General features: G+C 53.3%; 2 protein-coding genes across 2 annotated transcripts in view; one reads left to right on the forward strand and one right to left on the reverse strand.

The window, feature by feature from the left end:
- The first annotated feature begins 8,154 nt into the window (after positions 1-8,154).
- PEX11G (peroxisomal biogenesis factor 11 gamma) lies at positions 8,155-13,840 on the forward strand. Its single transcript, XM_033136851.1, has 5 exons — positions 8,155-8,248; positions 10,570-10,761; positions 12,944-13,122; positions 13,321-13,371; positions 13,619-13,840. Exons 1-5 carry the CDS (start codon positions 8,174-8,176, stop codon positions 13,824-13,826), a joined length of 705 nt encoding a protein of 234 aa, XP_032992742.1. The 5' UTR covers positions 8,155-8,173; the 3' UTR covers positions 13,827-13,840.
- A 2,879-nt stretch (positions 13,841-16,719) lies between these two features.
- ARHGEF18 (Rho/Rac guanine nucleotide exchange factor 18) overlaps positions 16,720-21,895 on the reverse strand; it is a 51,722-nt gene continuing 46,546 nt past the window's right edge. The window contains exons 27-31 of the mRNA XM_033136518.1: positions 21,249-21,296; positions 19,781-20,248; positions 18,490-18,817; positions 17,229-17,348; positions 16,720-17,134 (exon numbers count right to left, since the gene is read on the reverse strand). Coding sequence (XP_032992409.1) covers positions 17,004-17,134; positions 17,229-17,348; positions 18,490-18,817; positions 19,781-20,248; positions 21,249-21,296 — 1,095 coding nt within the window. The 3' untranslated portion in view covers positions 16,720-17,003. The remainder of the gene's footprint in view (positions 17,135-17,228; positions 17,349-18,489; positions 18,818-19,780; positions 20,249-21,248; positions 21,297-21,895) is intronic.

The raw sequence follows: 21,895 nt of genomic DNA on the forward strand, positions 1-21,895 counted from the left end.
ACAGGCTGCTTTCAGGTGTCTTAAAAAAATAATGAAAGCTACAGAATCATTATATGGTCAGTTGCCACAGCTGGTCAGTAATGCAGTCTCACCAGACTCTCGGACGCCAGCACCCATCTCTCCAAAAGGCACCCACGGGTGCCTTGCCTTCCCCAACTGCTTTCTACAAGCGCCCCCTGGTGGCAATGAGATCAACAAAAGGTTTCTTTTTTAAAAAAAAAATCATATTATTTTTAAAATCAATTTTCATATAACATTTACATTCAGACCTAAAGCATAACCATAAACATATAGGATTCTCTGAATCCTTGGACTTCCCCTGTCCATAGCTTCCATTGTTAATCTCTTCCCAACTGCATCCTATAATGTTCTCCGTTTATCCTAAAAAAAAAAACCCGGTACAGCACATTGATTATTGCTTTCATCTTATGGATCAACGGTCTCATTAGATCAGGCATAGGCAAACTTGGCCCTCCAGATGTTTAGGGACTACAACTCCCATCATAACAGGACCAGTGGTCAGGGATGATGGGAGTTGTCGTCCCAAAACATCTGGAGGGTCGAATTTGCTTATGACTGCGTTAGATAGTCAAAACAAAATAAAAAATAAAAAAGTTTGTTCTTGGTATGAGCTTTCGTGTGCATGCACACTTCTTCTGAGAACAAACATAGTGGGTCTCTAAGAGATTTCACTTTCTTGGGCTCCATGATCACTGCAGACGGTGACAGCAGTCACGAAATTAGAAGACGCCTGCTTCTTGGGAGAAAAGCAATGACAAACCTAGACAGCATCTTAAAAAGCAGAGACATCACCTTGCCGACAAAGGTCCATATAGTTAAAGCTATGGTTTTCCTAGTAGTAATGTACGGAAGTGAGAGCTGGACCATCAAGAAGGCTGATCGTCGAAGAATGGATGCTTTTGAATTGTGGTGCTGGAGGAGACTCTTGAGAGTCCCATGGACTGCAAGGAGATCAAACCTATCCATTCTGAAGGAAATCAGCCCTGAGTGCTCACTGGAAGGACCTGAAGTTGAGGCTCCAGTACTTTGGCCACCTCATGAGAAGAGAAGACTCCCTGGAAAAGACCCTTATGTTGGGAAAGATGGAGGGCACAAGGAGAAGGGGACGACAGAGGATGAGATGGTTGGACAGTGTTCTCGAAGCGACTAGCATGAGTTTGGCCAAACTGCGGGAGGCAGTGGAGGATAGGGGTGCCTGGCGTGCTCTGGTCCATGGGGTCACAAAGAGTCGGACACGACTGAACGACTGAACAACAACAACAACAAAGGTGCTACTGGAAGGAATTTTTTTATTTTTTATTTTGTTTTGACTATGGCAGACCAACACGGCTACCTACCTGTAACTGCGTTAGACAGTAAAATTCATATTAAATTGCTGTTTTAGGGGTTGTTTTTAAAAGCCCGGAACGGATTAATCTGTTTCGCATTCCTTTCTATGGGAAAGCGTGCCCCGGTTTCAGAGTGCTTTGGTTTTGGAATGGGATTTCCGGAACGGATTAAGTTTGGGAACCAAGGGGCCAATGTATGCCGAAATGGCAAAATTAACTGGGAAGCTCAGAAACCAATAAATTCAAAAAAAAAAGCGAAATGTTTATTATGTATATGCAAAATCATTGTAAGCACGTTAAAGCATTAGCAGTTATACCCCACGGGCGGCTTAATATTTGCAAGAGAAACACGCTCCATTGTTCTGCAAGCCTGCGTCAAACCTGCCCACGCCGCCTGACTCCTAACCCAAAGATGATATCGGGAACGGCGGCTAAATTTAGCTACTTTTGACCGGCACCGTTTTAGAAAAAAAACAACAAGGCATGCAGGCAAGAACTTTGTCTCCAAATGTTTGCACACAAAAGCAGACTGGGGAAATGTCAAGCTCAGCGCACTCTCAAAAGCCAAGGAACTACGTCTTCCCATAACTAGGCAGGGTCAAATCAGCCCATTTCATTTATTATTATTATTATTATTATTATTATTAATTGAATTTATTAGCCCTTTACCCAGGGGTCTCAGTTTATCCCCTTCCCCCCAGCCTTAACGTCGATTCTCCAGCACGTCGGTTCGCGATTTATATATTTATAGTTATCGTGAAAATTCGCTAGCATTTCCAGGAAGCAGTGGAAGTTGACATTGATTAGAAAGAACATTGGAAATAAAACTATATATATATATATATATATATATATATATATATATATATGAATGAGAAAATTCGCCAGCAGTGGAAGTTGACGTTGATTAGAAAGAACGTTGGAAATTAAATGTGTGCGCTTGAAAATTCACAATAAAACTATATATATATATGAATGAGAAAATTCGCCAGCAGGGGAAATTCACGTTGATCAGAAAGAACGGTGGGAATGAAATGTGTTTGAAAATTCTCAACGAAACATTATTTTAAAAAAAGGGAAAATGCGCCAGTGTTTTATTTGTATTCAGTTGTGCAATTCATCTCATTTATTTGTCTGCCACATGGTCCTCTCTGTTATCCTCAGGGGACTTTTGCCCCTGTGACATAAATGCTGCCCCCCCCTTCTCTCCAATTTAACCGAACGAGTGGAAAACAGGTTTGGAGTGCAAACTCCTGGAAATGGTTCCGGCCGAGTTTGGACCGGCAAACATGCCGTCCTTGGGGCAGGTGAGGCCAGAGGCAGCCTTGGGAATCCCAAAAGTGGAAAAAACAGGCGTGCAAAGTCCTCGCCCCCCCCCCCGTGTGAAAAACGAAAGCCGAGGGGCATCGGGGGGACTGCAGGCTTCCCCAAGCCGGTGCCCCCGAGATGCTTTCGGACGGCGATGCGGTGCGACAAAAGACCGAGCAAAACCCCAGTCCTCGTGGGTCTGGATAAAGGACTGATTTGATCGGAGCGGAGGGTGCCAGATGGGTGGAGTATAAACGATATATTAATTAATTAATTAATTAATTAATTAATAATTTATTATTTATTATTTATACTGAGAAGAAAGTGAGAGTTTCCAAGGCATGGAAACACGACGAAGGCGACTTAACGGATAAATAAATAGAAGGCGGGGTTATGATTATGAATGTATTGCAGAAAATGGCCATGAAATAGTAAAGGGTAAACGGACTCCTGGCGGTTAGGTCCAGTCGCGGACGACTCTGGGGTTGCGGCGCTCATCTCGCTTTACTGGCCGAGGGAGCCGGCGTCCAGCTTCCGGGTCATGTGGCCAGCAGGACTAAGCCACTTCTGGCAATCCAGAGCAGTGCATGGAAACACCGTTTACCTTCCTGCCGGAGCGGTACCTATTTATCTACTTGCACTTTGACGTGCTTTCAAACTGCTAGGTGGGCAGGAGCAGGGACCGAGCAACGGGAGCTCACCCCGTCATTGCGGGGATTCGAACCGCCGACCTTCTGATCAGCAAGCCCTAGGCTCAGTGGTTTAACCCACAGCGCCACCCGCGCCCCCCATGAAATTGTAGAAAGAGAAATTTTCCAAAAGAAAAAAAAAGGGAAGCATAAGAAATTGAGCAGAGCCCTGCGGCAGCGGAATCAGACCCACCCAGCCTGGCCCGGTCCTACAGCGGATCGGGCCCCGGTGTTGCCACCACAAACCTTGGCTGGCAGAGATGCCACGTGCCGAGAAGGGATGCCCTCCTGGCGCCGGGTTTCCCACTCCCTGTGCTGCAGCCGCACGGGCTCGTAAAACGCTCGGGACGGTGCGAGGAGCCGGGCCGGGCTGGCTTGGCGTGCGCCCATAAAACCCGTCTCCCTGGGCAGCCCCAAAATCCTGTAAAATAACAGGCCGCTGGGGCTTGGCCCAGTTCCCAGGGAAGGGCAGGTGCTGCTGGGCTTGCAGAAGGGCTCAAGTCTCCAGGCAGGGCTGGAGTTTCCTGGCCGAGGAGGGATTTGAACCCGGGTCCTGCTCTGCCGCTCTAACCACTAGGCCGCCACTGCCTCTCCCCTCCACGGCCCTTATCACTTATTTCTTGGTGTTTGGGGTGTCGGGGGAGCAGATTTGGGTAGCACCTTGGACGCCTGCCTCCGGCAACACCTGCAGGTGCCAGACTTTATAGAATCAGGAAATTGCAGATTTGGGACCCCAGCGGTCATCTAGTCCAACCCATATCGTCTGGGCAGCCCAGGACCCCCTGGCACCCTGCCCAGGCTTGCACCCCAGGGAGCTCACTTCGGTTTGGCTTCACCCCCTGAAGCGCACTCCATTGTCTGCCCGCAAGGGATCCTGACGGCTTAATTGCCCCTTTCCCTTTCCCCCTCTCTTGGGGTCCCAGCAAACGAGTGTCTTGGGGGTGGGGCAAGGAAATGTGCTCTTTGCACCCGCAGCCAAAGCCTGAAAGCTGGCCAGGTCAGGGAATCGCTTCTTGTCTCCATGCCGTGACTGGTCTGGTCTGGCGCCTGCGAGATCCCATAAATGCCCAGCCCCGAAGGAGCCGGCCAGACCAAACTGCTTCCCAAACTCGCCGGACCTGATCCTGTCTCCTCCATCAAACAAACAAAGAAACCCCTTTATTTGCATATCCACAAATAGCTTTTGACCGTATGATTGCCGCTAAGATTATAAGAGCTAAAAATTCCGCACATCGCCTACGACTGAGAAAAATTGGCTCCTGGGAACTGTGATGAAGCTAACTTAGGACCAAAGAATGCATAATAATATTTTAATATTCTGTTGGGAGCCGCCCAGAGTGGCTGGGGAAACCCAGCCAGATGGGCAGGGGATAAATTATTATTAATATTATTAATATTATTATTATTCAGAGCAGCCAAACTGGGTGTGAAAATGTAATTATTATTATTTTTTGGGTAATGTTTCGGAGTGACAATGGTAATGCCCAGCCTTATGCCACTTCCGGCTTGCTGTGACAGCGTTTCTTTATCTCCTAGGTATCTCAAAGAATCGTCGAGTTGAAAGGGACCCCGTGGGGTCATCCAGTCCAACCCACTGCAAAGCAGCTGTCTCGTGCAGGAATCGAACCCACAACCTTCGTGTTACGGAGCTGTCCAGCCACGTCCGGCTTTCCCCGTCTATTCCTAAACTGAATTTTTAATGTCTGATGCTGTACATGCTGGGGCAAACCAGTCCAACGGAAAGGGATGCAAATAATAAAATTATTGCTGTTGTAACTAGGAAAGCAAACTTGTGCACAGCGATGGGTTGTGTCAGAGTAGACCCATTGAAACAGATGGAGCCATTGAAGCTGCCTGGAGCATCTCCTTCCATTTACCGGGAAATGATATGTAATGAATCATAAAGGATGTTTAAAAGAACATTTGTTAGGGGAAAAACCCCCAGAAGCTTTCCTTTTTGGGAATTATAGGGATAGAACTACCCAAACTGTACAGAAATTTATTCATGTATGTGACTACAGGGGCAAAAATGTTACTTGCCCAAAAATGCAAAGAAGTCGTCCCAGCGAATGAAGAATGGATATTAAAAACTTACGGAATATGCAGAAATGGCGAAACTTACCGGAAGAATAAGAATAAATCAACTTTTATATATTTATATATATAAAAGAATGGGAATGGTTTGTGGAATGTTCTCAGATAAATTGCAAACAGATAAAAGCCCTGGCAGGATTATTGTGTGACAACCTGCAGTTTCATAAGAGTAACTATTTAAAAAAGACGAATAAATGAGCAAATTTAAGTTAATTTGGATGAGCAGAAGATATTGAAAATGAATTTTAAGGAACTGCCGAAAGAGAGGGAAGGAAGTGGAGCTTTGTAATGCTAAAACGATTGTAGGATCAGTGAAATGTATGAACCTGGGGGGGGGGGGAATTAATGAAGCTGCCTGGAGAACATAATACCCCTCAGTGGGTCTACTCTGAGCACAATGAGACTCGGAACCGTTTCATTGCCGAGTTATTTTTATTTCGCAAAGGAGATGGTGACGCGTTCAGAGAGCGAGTTTTCCACCTCCGTGAACCGAGAAAAGGTTTGGGGCGAGGAATGCGGCTTGGAGATAACCTGCGCCGGAAAATACCTGCCTTTGAAACCCATTCCTTTGGCCTCCTTCCAGATCCATCCTGCTTGGTATCTCTGCCAAGATGCAAAGCGACCCAGGAGGTGTTTTTTTCTCTCCTCTCTGCCTTTCCTGCCTTCCTGGTTGCAGCTATTCACTATTATTATTTATTGGAAATTTATTTACCTCCACCCTGGTCTCCGCAGAACAAAATCAAAACGCAAAACCGCAAAATATGTGTCATGGAAAGCAGTTAAAAGTCTTTTCTTTTTCTTTTTAAACAAGGGTTCATCGCAATGTCGGAGCAGCAAGCCTCGTCCCTGCAGGTGCTGTGAGGTACACTGGACCTGTCCATGGAGGCTCCATCTGGGAACTAGAGCCTGGCTCTTCCAGGCAGCGCTGGCAAAGGAAGACCCCTTGACTGGAACCCCGGAAGAAATAATAATAATAATAATAATAATAATAATAATAATAATAAGGGCTGCCTTCAGACGTCTCCTAAAAGTCAGATAGTTGTTTATTTCCTTGGGATCTGAAGGGCGGGCGGGCGCCACCACCGAGAAGGCCTGGTCTTCCGTTCCTGATATTCCTAATCAGAAGGCTTCTGGTCTTTCCCTTAAAGTCTTCCCCACACTTTCATTTCATTATATATCATCTCCTGGAAACTCTCTGCTGATTTAAACAATGTATTATGGTTCCTAAGCGGAGCCTCCATGGACAGAAGCAGCCTACCTTAGAACGGTGGAGAGCAAAGGGGGGGCGGGGAAGCCGCTACTCTTGGGTCTTCCCTTTGGAGTGCCTGGCAGGCAATGTGGGGACAGGAGGCTGGACATATATTTTCTGATAGAACTTCCAAGTCCAGGGGCAGTCTACCTCTATTTCTAGGTTCTCCTGGGTATTTGGTCGGCCACAAGGACAGGAAGGTTGCACTCCACGGGCTTCTATTAGGTTCTAATTGTTTTAAAAAATATCGCCTGGCTGCAGGCCCATCTGCTTCAGATAGGATTCTTGGCTTGTCCGGGGTTGGGCTAGATGACCACTGGGGTCCCTTCCCGTTGTAAAACTCTTTGGTTCCATGAATCCTTGATGGCCCCTTGTCGTCTGAGCATTCCGGGGATGCCAGACAGTCTTTCTGAAAAGGATCCTGGGAAAGGTGGTTCCGCGATGGATAGACTATGGTTCCCAGAATTCTTTTTTGGGGAGGGAACAATCCTGGGAATTGTAGTTTGTTCAGGGCGCCGGGAGCTGTACAGCCGTATAAGCGTCCCCATAGTGTTCAAATCGTCGCAATGAGAAGGCCGCCCGGAACCCGTAGCCTTTAGCTTTCAAACAGAAAGACACCGCAGACTAGAATAGGAAAAGCCAGGAGGGACCCCCGAGGGTCATCCAGACCAACCCCCTGAAATGCAGGGATGTTAAGAAACGCAGCGGCTGTTTAAAACTTGCGAGTGCGGAGATGGACCCCCCGCCAAAGAAAAGGGATGCCGTGCCCAGCCTCTGCTCCATTTTATCTCCCTCCTTTGCGGAGGCCGAACTTGAAAGCCTCGTTATCACCTCATTCCGCGATCTCTCCAATTCCTCTGGCTGTTTTGGAGCTCTGTTCTGGGCCCACAATGTTGTTTGGTGGCTCTCTGCCCTCCCTGTTTGCTTTCTCTCTCTCCGTCCACGCATCCTGCCAACTTTCCCCTCTCCGTGCTGCCCTCGTGGCGCTCGTCAACTGAGGACAATGCTGGAAGGAATGGACTCTGATCCCCGGAAGATTGCGCCATGCGTCTCGCTCTGACATTTGCCAAAAGAGCAAAAGAACCGGACCTGGAATCACAGAACTGAGGAGCTGGGAGGGAGGGAACCCCAGTGGTCATCTAGTCCAACCCCTTGCAAAGCAGCAATCTCGGCTCAAGCACTCCCCTCTTTTCCCTCGTTATACCTATTCTTTCTCCCTCTAATCATCCATCCATCTATCCATCCTTCCTTCCTTCCTTCCTTCCTTCCTTCCTTCCTTCCTTCCTTCCTTCCTTTCCTTTCCTTTCTTCCACCCACGCACGCACCCACCTTTCTCTCCGCCCTGCACTCTTTTGGCCCCTCCGGCTGCCCGTCCACTGCCGCGCAATGCTACCTGGGGCTTGTAGTTCCCCCTCCTCCTCCTCCCGGGCGGCGCGGATTGGACGGCTTCAGGGGGCGTGGCGGGCGAACCCGGAAGCGTTGCCATGGCGGCGGCAGCGGAGGGCCTGCTGGGCGCGCTGGTGGCGCTGCTGGAGACTCACCGGGGCAGAGACCGCGCGGTGAGCGGGGGGAGGAGGGAGGGGCCTGGCAGGGGGAGGGGCTTCGGGGGCGAGGGGCTTCGTACGGGGGGGGGGAGCCTGTCTGTTAAGAGAGGCGGGGCGGAGCTTAACGGAGGCAGGAGCCTGGTAAGGGGGCGCGGCTTAATGGCAGTGGGCGTGGCCTTGAAAGCAGACTGCCTGTCTGACAAGATGTGGGAGGGAGCTGGTGTGGGCGTGGTTTAATGGGTAGTGGGCGGGGCCTGGAGCCTGTTAATAGCAGTGGGCGGGGCTTAATGGAGATGGGAGGGGTCTGACGCAGGCATGGCTTAATAGGTAGTGGGCGGGGCTTGATAAAGGGTAAGGCTGTCTGTTAAGAAGGGGCTCAATGGAGGTGGGAGATGTCTGGTAAGGGCGTGGCTTAATGGGTGGTGGGTGTGGCCTGAGCAAGCTGTGTGAGGACCTAAAGGAGGGTGGGCGTGGCTGGAGGGAGAGGGGGCGTGGCCCCGCCAAGGAGGTAGAAGCTGCCTCAGAATAGACCCACTGAAAACAAGGGAAATCAGTTTATTTAAAGCATATTATTATTATTATTATTATTATTATTATTAGACCATTTTCTGTTTTTAAGGGAAATATCTCAACACGGTTTACAACATACTAATACATTAAACGCAGAATAAAACATTTTGCTGAACAGAGTCAAATATGAAGTATCGTTTCAGAGCAACAGGAAACTAAAATGTTATCTTAAAGTTTCCCAAAAAAAATCCTTGCAAATGAGTTCAGAAGGAGCACTCAACAGCAACAAAATTTCAAAAGGAAACATTACTGAAGGAAGTCCAATATAAAATGGACATTTAAAACAGCAAATATGTATACTGTATCTATACATACTCATATACATGTCTATATATAAAATCCTCAGTCCCCAGCCCCCTAGAAAAGGTATTATAAATTATCAAAGAGTATGCACACTCAGGATTGCAATCTACGGAGCATAGAGATAACCTGAAATTGCCGTAATGTCCGAAAGCGGGCAGAGGCATTAAAAAAAACAAACCAAACCATTTCCTCGCCCGACTTTAAATTTTGACCTCGTGCCTCGCGTGCTAAATATAAATGAATGCCATGGTTGTTAATAAATAAATGCAATTGTTCCTTTCTTATCTCGCAGCGGCCTTAAAAAAAGGAAACGCAACCGACACATTTTGTTCTATTTAAAACCGAAACAAACTGGATGGAGGAGGGGGGAACTCAAATTTCTGGCGCTCCCATGGCTTCCTCCTCCAGATTTGCAAAAGACGTTGGCTAAACATTAAGTTAGCCTTCCAGGAATGTGCGGGGCCACGAAAGGATCTCTGCAAGCTGCCTGGATCGGTAGATTTATGAAGACCAGGGTTTTCACGCAAATTTGGGTTTGTTTGAGAAGTGTTTGGAAACGAGCAGCAAAGAATGGACCTATGCGGAGTTTGTGCATTGCAGGGGGTTGGGCTGGATGACCCCCGGGTCCCTTTCGGCACCGTAGTTAAGCGATGCCAGCATTTGAAAGGTCTGGACAGGTTCATCCAGATGGGCAGGTTCTTTGGCAGGCGGCAGAAGCAGCGGAGCAAATGCTCCTTGCCTGGCACCATCAATCGGCAGGGAGTTCCAGCGGGCCACAAAGAAAAAGGTCGATTTCTTACAAAGTGCAGAACGGGACTCCAGATCGAAGCTGGTTTCTGGGAGGAAAACGGTAAAATAATTGCATCGGAGGTGATTTTGTGATAGATGAGAGGTTGATATAGGAGGCAACAGGAAAAGGGTTTGGATAAGTCCATTCAGGAAACCAAGATGTTACGTAAATATTTGCTCTGTGACATTTTGGAAATCTAATAAAAATTAATTTTATTATTATTTTTTTTAAAGGAGGAGCTGGGTTCATTCAGTGTTGGCCACACTCCGTCGCAGAAGGGGACCTCAAAGTCACCCACTCCAACCCCACCCCACCCCTTGCAATGCAGGAAACGCAGAGCACAAAAAAAACATTAGTCTCGCTTCCTTTTCCATAAGTGTAGTGGCCATTAATGGACAGCTGAATCCGAGATGGGTTTTGATCTTTTCCTCGGAGGTTCTGAAGCAGAGCTTGGACGGCCCTCTGTCCTGGATTCTTGAGTCGAGATTCCCGCATTGCAGGGGGTCAGACTGGATGACCCCCGGGGGACCCTTTCCAAATCTAGGATCGTTTAAATGTGTATTTTATTCCCAATTGTGATGCTTTCTGAAGAACAAGCCCCCGGCAACCATCGAAACAGCGTATCCGTGTTCCAAAACGCAGAGGTAACTGCGATCTCGTCTCCCCCCGCCAGGTCCGCACCCTTGGTTATGGCTGCCAGCTCACAGGGGGGGCTTTGGCTGCCAGGAGCCACCCCACGGAGTCCCCCCTCGGCCAGAGCCTCCTGGCAATATCGGCTCAGCTCAGCCACTGCCGGACGGTCCTGCGGCTCTTCGACGACCTCTCCATGCTCGCCTACAGCCGCCAGTACGGCCTGGGGCCAAAGGTGGGTGACCCTGGGGCTTGGGGGGGAGGCAGTGGGGAGGTGTTAGAGGGCCTGAATTTGAGGAAGGATGACCAGCACCTTTAGGAAAGCCCCGTCTGAAACCCAGGAGAGCTGCCAGCCAGTGCGGGCGACACTGAGCTAGCCGTGGTTTCCCTCCCCGGCAGCGGGTTGGGATGGATGACCAGTGGGGGGCCCTCCCAACTCGACACAAGCACTGCACTCGGAAGCACGGGCACCAGGAACTCACTTCGGTGTTGTGGGGAAGGAGCACAACTCAGGGGTCCAAAAAGAAAGAAAGAAAAAGATTCCCGCATTGCTGGGGGTTGGGATGGATGACCTTTGGGGTCCCTCCCAGCTCTATGATTCTGCAAGGTCAGGACCCCCTTTGGCCCTATTCAGCTGCTGATGCAGGGCTAGGATGGATAGTAAGATGATTTTCTTTAGATCCGCTTTCCAAAAATCTTATTACCGGTAGTTTCCATTATGTTCCAATCAAGGTATTAATCCCATATACGACAGCTGCAATAACACCTGTGTTAATAACTTCTATTTGAACAGCTGGCCTGTTAATAATAATGATTTTGATTATTTGTACCCCCGCCCACCTGGCTGGGTTTCAGAGGGATATTTTCGGACGGCAAAAACACGCCCGCCCTCTGCCCCCGTTGAGATCCTGCCCACGCCGGTTCCCCCCTGCTTCCTAGAAGGAGCAAAGTGACTTTCCCCATGTGATTTCAGAGCAAACACTCCTCTTTTTTTCGGTTGCGCAAACACAGGAGGTGCACGGGACTGAAGTGTGCGTCACACAAAACAGTGGCGTGGCCGAGGGGTTTGCAGCCGCGGGAAAAGGCGTGGGGTGCCCAGCGCCCTTTGATCGCCTGCGGTGCGAGGGGGCAGCTGGAGGGCCAACATTCGCCTCCCCGCCCACCCAGGAAGAGCGGCACGGGGTGGCCGGCACCCAAGGGCGAGGAACCCACAGCGGCTGTCCCATCTGGGCGATGCCACCAAAGGGAATCGCAGAAATTCCTGGAAGTGGAGAAGACTCACAGGGGCTGCTGGCCGCATGGGCTGGGCGCTCTGCCCGTGCTCAAAGGCACCAAATGCCTCTGAACTGCTGGGAGTTGCAAGAGGGGAGAGGTTGAATCCTGACAAGACAGAAGTACCGATTTGGGGGGGGGGGCAGGGGGCGAGATGGGCAGGGTATAAGTAATAAATATTATTAGATAGCCCCCCTTTTCTTACGTTTTAATGGAACCTCCCGGTCCAGAGGCAGTCTATCTGGATCCCTAGGTTCTTTGGGGTATTTGGTCACTTCAAGAGCAGAATGGGGTGTTTGGGGTGCCAGGGGAGGCCCTGCTTTTTCTGGGGCAGTTTGCCCACCTTTGGACCCCCCCTCCCTGCACTCAGCTCTCGCTTGCGGCTCCTCAAAGCTGCCGGCCCGTGACAGCAGCTCCGATCCTAGGAACGGCTTCGACTGGCCGGCTGAACCGGACCCAAAGGGAGTAGGGGCTCCCCCTGCAGGCGAAGACGAGGCCAAGAGGGGCATCCGACAGGCAAGAAGGCGGAGAGGTCAGCCTGGGAAGGGGGCCCATCGGGGAGAAAGGAAACTCTGGCCCTAAATTTCGGGAGAAGAAAAGGCTTAGGAGGACAGGCCTAGTCAAACTCTGGCCCTCCAGATGTTCGGGACTACAATTCCCATCATCCCTGACCACTGGTCCTGTTAGCTAGGGATGATGTGAATTGTAGTCCCAAACATCTGGAGGGCCAGGGTTTGCCTATGCCTTGCTTAGGAGGAGGAAACTACAGAAATCCAGACAGGAGTCCCTAAGGCAGTTGGATGTCTTCTTGTCTGCCTCCTTCCGGCAACTCCTGCAGCCAAGCGTCTTGCTCTCATAGAATCAAGAAATGGCCGAGTTGGGACCCTGGCGGTCATCTAGCCCCACCCCACCCCGCGATGCAGGAATCTCTGCTTTCCTTTGACCCCTATCAGCGAGGCCGAGAGGGGGGGTCTTGTCATCCGGAGGCGCACTCCATTGTTTCCCACAATGGGGACTAGCACCTTGCGTCGTGCAGGAGGCCCCGGTGGCATCTCCAAAGTCTGCTGCCGGCCCGTGCGGGCAGCCCTGGCCAAGGTGGACCCCGGTCTTCCTCGTGAGGACCCCAACCTCTCCCCCTTTCCCAGGAGGAGGACCCTGCCGTCCGCTGGCTCTCGGTGGCCAACAACGTGGCCGACCAGCTCTACTACCCCTGCGAACACCTGGCGTGGGCAGCAGACGCCAAGGTCATTCGGGGCGACTCGGGGAAGTGGTGGGTGCTGAGCACCCTGCTGTGGGCGACCTCCCTGCTGCTGGGAATTGCACGGTAAGGAACGCCAGGGGGGCAGGGGGGGGAAGAAGGGACCCCGGGGAGCAACAGCTCCTTGCCTCCAGCCGGATGGTGGAGCCGGAGACTCTTAACCTTGCAAGTTGTGGGTTTGAGGGGCCCCCCCATTTGGGGTTGGGCTAGATGACCCTTGGGTCCCTTCTGTAAAAGGCTCATTTCCGACCCTCCCAATTCCAGATCCCTGAGGATTTTGTGCCGGCTGAGAAGACAGCAGCAGAAGCAGACCAGGTAGCAAATATTTCGGGACCGGCCACCTATTTCTGTGGCAGGGCGAGAGGCCCCCGCCCTCCCTCCGTCCTTATTATGGGATACCACCCCCCCCAAACCCCCCACATGCTGTGTCTTCTGCTCAGACCAGGCTAACCTTAAGCCTCTGAAGTCCAGCTCTACAATTCCATGCTTTGGAGGGGCTGGTCTGGATGGCCTTTGGGGGGCCCCTTCCCAACTGACCCTCCTTCCTTCCATCTCCCTGCAGCAAGGACTCCCTTCGGAGGGCGAGGGTGCGGGCCCAGGCCGAAGCCCTGACCATCGCCGGCAACCTGGCGGACCTCTGCAATGCTGTCCACTGGCTCCCCCCGGGGGTGCTGTGGGCCGGGAGGTTCCCCCCGTGGCTTGTGGGGCTGCTGGGGACAACGTCGTCCCTCATCGGGGTGTACCAGACCTACGTGGGGGGAGCCGCGTGAGAGGAAGCGTCCTGCCAGGGCTTCAGAGACCAGACGGCACCCTCGAAATTCTTGCCAGCGCCACAGAACGGGGAGCCGGTTTCCTTGGTGGCGCTTTCTGTGTTCGGAAACCCTTTTCCCATGGGGCAGAGCCATGGGTCAAGAATACCCCCTCGCGGGCACGAAATGAGAACCCGTCTGATGCACGCCATGTAAACCGGTCGCGGGCAACCTAATAAAACGCGGAGAGGCAGAATTTTGTAAACCGAGGTTGGGGGGAGCCTCCTTTATTGCTTGCGACCCCCGCAAACGCCTCCTCCCCTTGACCCACGGATCCTGCATGGGTTGGGGGGCTGGCTTTGCAAGCCAGGCACGGGTTCTGACTCCGGATGCAGCAAAGAGGTCCTTCAGTCCTCATTCCGTCCCCCACAAAAGACCCCCACTCCCGCACCCTTAAGCTCTCTTGTTCCTGCACTCTTAATCCCTAGAACCGGGACAGGATTACGGGTTTGGGGGTCCCCCCTTCAGCCAGTGGGGATACCCTGGTATCAATAGGCAGAGAGTCCCAGAGGGTCGGCAGCCTCTTCCCAGCCCCAGACGTGGGCAAAGGCTCCTCCACCAGATTCGTGGAAATCTCGCCGTTTGGCAAATCTCTCGTTTGCGAACAAACCTCAGTCGGGTCCACGGTTTGCCTCTAGTCCCTGGGATTGTGTTGCCAAGGCCAGTTGGGCTTGGGGGGGGCACACAGGACGTCCCCAAACAGCCCCATTTATCGGGGAGCCAAAGGGGGTCGGCGTATCCTCCGAGGAGTCAGTTCGGCTGCTCCTTTTTGTTTCTTTGTGGGGCTGGGGGGGGCAGTGAGGTGGTGTTGCAGGGCCTGAATTTGAGGAAGGATGACCAGCACCTTTAGGAATGCCCCGCCTGAAACCCAGGAGAGCTGCCAGCCAGTGCGGGTGACACTGAGCTAGCCGTGGTTTTCCTCCCCGGCAGTGGGTTGGGATGGATGACCCCTGGGGGTCCCTCCCGACTCGGCACAAGAGCTGTGATCGGAAGCACGGGCACCAGGAACTTGCTTCAGTTGACTTGGGGGTCATGGCACGCGGGGGGGGGGAAGGGACAGGGCAGGATAGGTGCAAGGGCACTCGTGGGGAAATTGCAGAATAAAATTGGTATGAGGTTTCAAGCACCAAGGAAGAACTCCCCCGCCAGTCGGAGCTGTTGGGGTTGAAGGTGGTGGACTCTGTCCTGGATGCTTTCGCTGAGATTCCTGCATTGCAACGGGGCTGGTCTGGATGACCCCCTGGGGTCCCTTCCGACTCCACGATTCTAACTTTGAGCAAGTCCTGGGGGGCACAGCTTGCCGCAGGCGAAGCGGAAAGAGGGTCTCTGCAGAAACGCCGCTTGTATGCTAAAGGGCTTCTTCCCACCACGCTCTTCCTGCTGCACGATTGGTCAGCGCAGGATGCGGCCCCCGGAGAAAGCAAAGGCAGGAGCAGGGGAACGGTAAGAAGCAAGGCTGTTGAGAGGCAGGTCTCTCTGGGGACTTGGCCCCAGGGAAGGGGGGAGCTTGGTGTTCAGCTCCTTCTACTTGCGAGGCTGCCGGATCAGGCCGAAAGGGGGCTCCCCATCTGCCCCCCCCCAGCAGGACGTGAGAGCAGCAGGCTTCTCTGCCATGCTAAGGTAGACCGGCCCTTTCCAGGGAGGCTCTGCTTGGGAGTCGAAAGAACCCCAGCAGGATGGGTCTCCCTTGGAAGCTGCTGGGCTCTTTCTCCTTGGGGGGGTTTTAAACGGAGCTTTGGGGAAGGGGGGGTGGGAATTCCTCGGCAGCGATTCCTTCCTGCTCAACGTGCAAGTGGTAGCAACAAGGCAAAAGGCAATATATATCTATATTTATTCATTTATTTATGCACGGGCCACCTCTCGCACCCAAGAGTGTCTCGAGGAGGCTTACACATAGTAAACAAATAAATATCCAAAACACAGAGCAATTTTTCCCCTCCGGGGGGGGGCGGGGGAGTCAGCGGCGTCAGAGGGAAATGTTTGCATTTTGGGGACCTTTCTCCCCCTGCACCCCAGTTGGGGAGTCGCCTGTCCTCGGCCACACGTGGACTGTGCCTGCCCCCACCGCACCCCCGTGAAAGGCAGCGGGGGGGGGGGCCCTTTAAATTGCCACTGGTCCCGCCCCGAAGGGAGCTCCCCCAGGAGAGAAATCTAATAGGTAAGCAGAGCATGGACTGTTCAGCATTTGTGTGCAGTAAGAGGGCTTCCCTTTCAAGAAACGTGGTTGGAAATGCACAGTTATTATGAGAAACGGCCCTGCCGCGGTGGAAGGGAGGTCGGGAGCCTCTTGCGACGGGGGGGGGGGGGCTCGCCCTTCCGATGGCCTCCCCCCCCAGGACCGAGCGCAGAAGCCGCAATTTTTGGGAGAGCGCAGGTGTTTGGGGAGGAGCAAAGAGCCGATCACACATCGCTGCGAGGCTGCAGTCCAAAACACCCCCCCCCAAAAAAATGTTAAGATAAGCGACCATTCAGGAGGCGAGCATTTGCGGGAAGCCGGGGAAGAGTGTTGCAAAGATCCCCTTGGTGGCAGAGAGGTTCTAAGCCGGGGCAAATAAAAAAATCAAATTGGGGGGGTGGGTGGGAGAGATTCCTGCCAAGGAAGCGGATGAGCGTTTGGCGGTGAGGGGAGCGAGGGGTGCTCTCCGTTGGGTTGGACGCAGAACACGCCAGCATGCGAGAAGCCAGATTTTTTTGGGGGGGGGAAACAAGAGTCGTTTGCCACCAAGCTGGACGCCCCTGCGTGGCGCCTGGCAGATTAAGGAAGGCACCCCTTTTGCCCAAGACGATCCTGTTCCGTATCGCCGCAAAGTTTCTCCCGCCGAGGCCTGTCTTCGGAGGAAGCGGGGCCCCCCCTCCGACCCGGCACCTCTGTTGGCAAACTCTGCTCTCTGTCTCTCTCTCCGCTGGAGAAGGTGCTTAAAAAACGACCGCAATGCCACGACCACAGCAGCTTCTGCCCCAGAGAAAGCGAGGCGTGTGAAGTCGGGGTGCCCGTGTGCGGCTGAACGACTGTCCGGAGAAAGACCCCTTCTCCCCCCCCAAAAAAACAACACAATGTCCTCGCTGCTGTTTTCCGGCCTCTGTCCTGGCGAGCGAAAGGGGGCACGGTCCCTTGGAGGCCGAGCGTCCTGGTGCGCGTCAGAAAAAAATGACGTCCTCCTTGGCGAGATCGTCCGGGGTTGGCGGGAGGGCGTGGACGCTGTTGGGCTTGAAGAGGTTGGCGGCGGCGGGGGGCAGGGCTTCGGGCAGGGCGCCCTCGGCAGGCGGCTCTGCGGGGAGAAGAGGGTGAGGGAGGGTGGGCCATGGGGCGCATGGCGGGCTGGGCTGGGCGGGGCTCCCTCTCTTGCCCGCTGCCCGACTTACCTGGCAGGAAGGCCACGTTCTGGCTGTGTGGAAAGACGGGGCTCATGGAGCTGCGGCTGCGGGAGAGAGGGTCATCCTTGCCAGCCGACCGGGGAAGGAGCTGCCTCAGGTCGACCGACGCTGGAAGGAGAAAGGAGACCCTCAGAGACTCGTGGGGGCGGATCCCTGGAGCTTCCTTGGGTTCCTGCATTGCAGGGGGTTGGGGCAGGAGGGGACCCCCGGGGTCCCTGCCAACTGTGACTCCGTTAACGGAAGCCAGGCCAAATGGCTGCATTCAGGGACTGCAGAACATCGACAGGTTTTGTGGGGCTCCAGTTGGGTTCTATAACAACGGTGTCTCCATGAGACCCAGGCAGCAAAAAACCATGCAGTGGTACCTTGGTCCTCAAACGCCAAAAACCCAGAAGTAAGTGCAAACTCTTTTCGGAAGCCGAACCTGCTCCGTTTTGAGTGTTACACTGAGGTCTGTTTTTGCTATTTATTTTGCGTTTTTGCGGTTCTTTTAGTTTTGTTTTTGTGACTGTGTGGAACCCAGTCTAGCTACTGATGGATGGATGGATGGTGTGACTGCAGTACATTGTTTATCGCTTTCATTTTATGGATCGGTGGATCGTTAGATAGTAAAATCCATGTTAAATGGCTGCTTTAGGGGTTGTTTTTAAAAGCCTGGAACGGATTAATCAATTTTGCATGACTTACTATGCGGAAGCGCACCTTGGTTTTGGAACGCTTTGCTTTTGGAATGGACTTCCGGAACGGATTAAGTTTGAGAACCAAGGTAAAGGGACCCCTGACCATTAGGTCCAGTCGCGGACGACTCTGGGGTTGCGGCGCTCATCTCGCTTTACTGGCCGAGGGAGCCGGCGTCCAGCTTCCGGGTCATGTGGCCAGCAGGACTAAGCCGCTTCTGGCGAACCAGAGCAGCACACAGAAACGCCGTTTCCCTTCCCGCCGGAGTGGTACCTATTTATCTACTTGCACTTTGACGTGGTTTTGAACTGCTAGGTGGGCAGGAGCAGGAACTGAGCAACGGGAGCTCACCCTGTTGCAGGGATTCGAACCGCCGACCTTCTGATCGGCAAGCCCTAGGCTCAGTGGTTTAGATCACAGCGCCACCCGCATCCCACTGTATTATTATTCTTTCCTCATTTTGCATCTTCATTTACGCTGCGTGCTTACAATGATGCCTGTTTCTCCTGGGGCGGCAACCTCCGCCCCCAGTGGCCCCCGTGCCCCCTTCTGCGGCCCCCGCACCACTCACCCGAGCTCTCCGTCCGGTGGGAGGCCTTGGCAGAGCCCTTCCCCGCCTTCTCCTTGCTGCCCTTTGTGAAGGCCGCCAGCTTGGTGGGGATCTGCTGCTGAACGGCTGCCTGCTTCTGGATCTGGTTGGTGGCGCTCAGGAGATGCAGGGGCACCTCCGTCTTGAGGGGCAGCACCGGGCGGACCCCCTCCAGCGCGGGAGAGGCAGCGCTGTCTCGGCGGACCAACTCCGCCCGCTCCAGGTAGTCCATTGCGGAGACGCTGCCTCGCCCGCCCGGCTTGCCCTCCAGGCCTTCTCCGTTGAAGCTGGCAGAGTGGCTCAAGGGTCCCTGCGGAGAGGAGAATGAAAGGATTGGGCCGGAGGCTCCCGAACATATTTCGCCTCTCGCCGCCTTTCCAGAAAACCACTTGTCGGTGTTAAAGGTCCCCGCCTCCCCGCAGCCGTCAAAGCCCTCTCCTCTCCGGGGCTTTCTCGCCAAGCTGTCGGAGACGGCGCACAGCCAACCTCTCCTCTGCCCTTTTCATGCCTCTCCTGATTCTGGGAGGTTCAGTCCCCACGGGTGTCGGGAGCCAGCTGGCAATACATCCCACCGTTCAACTCCTTATGAGCAAGAACATCTGCACAGACCTGGCGCTCTCCGTGGGGCTCCCTTTGAAGGTGGCCTGGAAACTGCAACTAATCCAGAATGCGGCAGCTAGACTAGGGACTGGGAGAGGCTGCCGAGACCACATAACACTGGTCCTGAAAGACTTACACTGGTTCCCAGGATGTTCCTGGGCACAATTCAAAGGGTTGGTGCTGACCTTTAAAGCCCTAAACGGCCTCAGCCCAGTAGATCTGAAGGAGCATCTCCACCCCCATCGCTCAGCCCGGACACCAGGGTCCAGCTCCGAGGGCCTTCTGGCAATTCCCTCCCTGCAAGAATTGAGGTTACAGGGAACCAGGCAGAGGGCCTTCTCGGTGGTGGCGCCCGCCCTGTGGAACGCCCTCCCACCAGATGTCAAGGAAATAAACAACTATCTGACTTTTAGAAGACATATCGAAGGCAGCCCTGTTTGGGGAAGCTTTTAACGTGTGATGTTTTAAATCCTGTTTTTAACATTTTGTTGGGAGCTGCCCAGAGCGGCTGGGGAAACCCAGCCAGATGGGCGGGGTGTAAATAATAAATTATAATATATTATTATTCCCCCCCTCCCCTGCACCCAATTCCTCTGCATCCAACCGGTCTGCCGCACTTTGTGCCCCTGGCATCTCACCCGCCCGCCCGCCCGCCCAGGAGCCCGGCGCTCACCTGCCCTGCCTCTGGTGGCGAAAAGGCGGCAGCGCTGTGCTTCTTGAGCCGGCGCTGCTGCTGCTCCAAGCGCTCCCTCTCCCTCTCGACGGCCCGCTGGGCCTCGCGGAGGCGCTCCAGGTCGTGCTGGTAGGCCTCTCTCTGGCGCTCCAGCTCCTCGCGCTCCTGGCCCAGCCGCTCCCTCAGCTGGCGGGCCTCGTCCTCTCGCCCGCGCAGCCGGGCCTCGGCCGCCTCCGCCTCCTTCCTCTGCCGCTCCCGCTCCCTCTCCCAGCGCCGCTGCTCCGCCTTGAGCTGGCCCTGCAGCTTCTGGACGTGGGCCAGCTCCTCGCGCTGCTTCTCAAAGTTGCGCTGACGCTCCTGCTCCAGAAGCAGGTTGCCCCGCGTCGACTGCAGGCGGAACTGGCGCTCCCGGTCGAGCAGGGCGCTCCGCTGGACCTCCAGGTAGCTGTCTTGCTGGGCCATGACGGCCTGCAAGGGGGGAGAAAGGGGTGAGTGAGGAAGGAAGGGAGGGAGGGAGGGAGGGAAAGGGACTCGCCAAAGCAGAGCGCAAAAAAGACGGAGAGGAAAGCCAGGGACCTTGATGTCAGGGATGATGATGATGATGATGATGATGTGGGAAACCCAGCCAGACGGGCAGGTTATAAATAATACCACCCGAGTATAAGCCGACCTGAATATAAACCGAGGCACCTAATTTTCCTACAAAAACCTGGGAAAGCTTATTGACTCAAATATAAGCCGGTTCACCTTTGCCGCTGTGGAGGAGGAGGAGGAACGAGCAGCCTGAAATCAGCCCTTTGCTCCTTCCTGTTCCTCCTTTGCCAAGTTTGCATTTATGTGAGCAGTTCAGGAATGGAACAAGCTGCCTGGGGAGAGTAAAGAACCGCCGTTCTTGTACGCTTCTTAAGGAATGGTTAACTGGGGAGAGCGGGTGGTGGCACAAGCGGAGAGAAAGGGCTTCTTTCTCGCTGCCCCCACCGCCTGCCTCACTCAAGTATAAACTGAGGGCAGCTTTTTCAGCACAAAAAATGTGCTGAAAAACTAAGCTTATACTCAAGTATATACAGTAATTATTATTTCAGCTGTCTTGCTGGGCCATGACGGCCTGTCGGGGGGAGAAAGGGGTGAGTGAGGAAGGAAGGAAGGAAGGAAAGAGGGAGGGAGGGAGGGAGGGCCTTCTCGGTGGTGGCACCCGCCCTGTGGAACACCCTCCCACCAGATGTCAAAGAGAACAACAACTACCAGACTTTCAGAAGACACCTGAAGGCAGCCCTGCTTAGGGAAGCTTTTAATGTGTACCCTTCTCTGTGGGCTTCTATGCTAATGCTTGTAAAAAAAAGCCGCTGGCCGAAATCAGCTGCGGGGCCTTGTTTCTCTCCGCTAAGAGTGCTCCCTGTCGGCTGCCCCGTGACCCCGCCTGCTGCCCTAAATCTGGGGGGTGCAGAAGGAGAAGTGGGGGTCACCTTACCTGGAGGCTAAGAAGCAACTGGGAGAGAGTCTGTATCCTTTGGACGAGCTGAGGGAAGGAACAAAAGGCTGTCGATCAGCACTGGGCAATCCCCGAATTTTAACATCGCGATATATCGCCAGCTAAAGATTGCAATACACAGTGGGACCTTGGTACTCGGAGCAGCTTGACTCCTGAACAAATCGGCTCCTGAATGCCGCAAACTGGAAGTGAGTGTTGCGGTTTGCGAATGTTTTTCCACGGCTTCCGAATAAGTGAGGGAAGCTCCTCTAGCCAACCGGAAGCTGCGCCTTGGTTTTCGAATCGTTTCGGAAGTTGAACATACTCCCGGAATGGATTAAGTTTGAGAACCAAGGCACCACTGTATGATATAAGATCACGATGTCTGAAACTAGGATGGAGCTATGGGGAGGCATTGGGTGCGGCATGGTTATTCCTGTATGTATTGAGATTTTTGCCGTCACCTGCTCTCGAGATTCACTGCCCCCTGCAAGAGCTGAGCCAGCGGAGCTAACAGGGGCTGCAGGAATCGAGAGACACCTTGGCTGGCTTCACGGTTTCCCCCGCATTGTGATTTTTGCACAGCACACAAACACCTTGATCCGCGATATATTGCCAGGTCACAAATTACGAAACCGATACCACGA

The sequence above is a fragment of the Lacerta agilis genome, chromosome 18 (assembly GCF_009819535.1).
Source record: "Lacerta agilis isolate rLacAgi1 chromosome 18, rLacAgi1.pri, whole genome shotgun sequence".
NCBI classification, from domain to species: Eukaryota; Metazoa; Chordata; class Lepidosauria; order Squamata; family Lacertidae; genus Lacerta; species Lacerta agilis.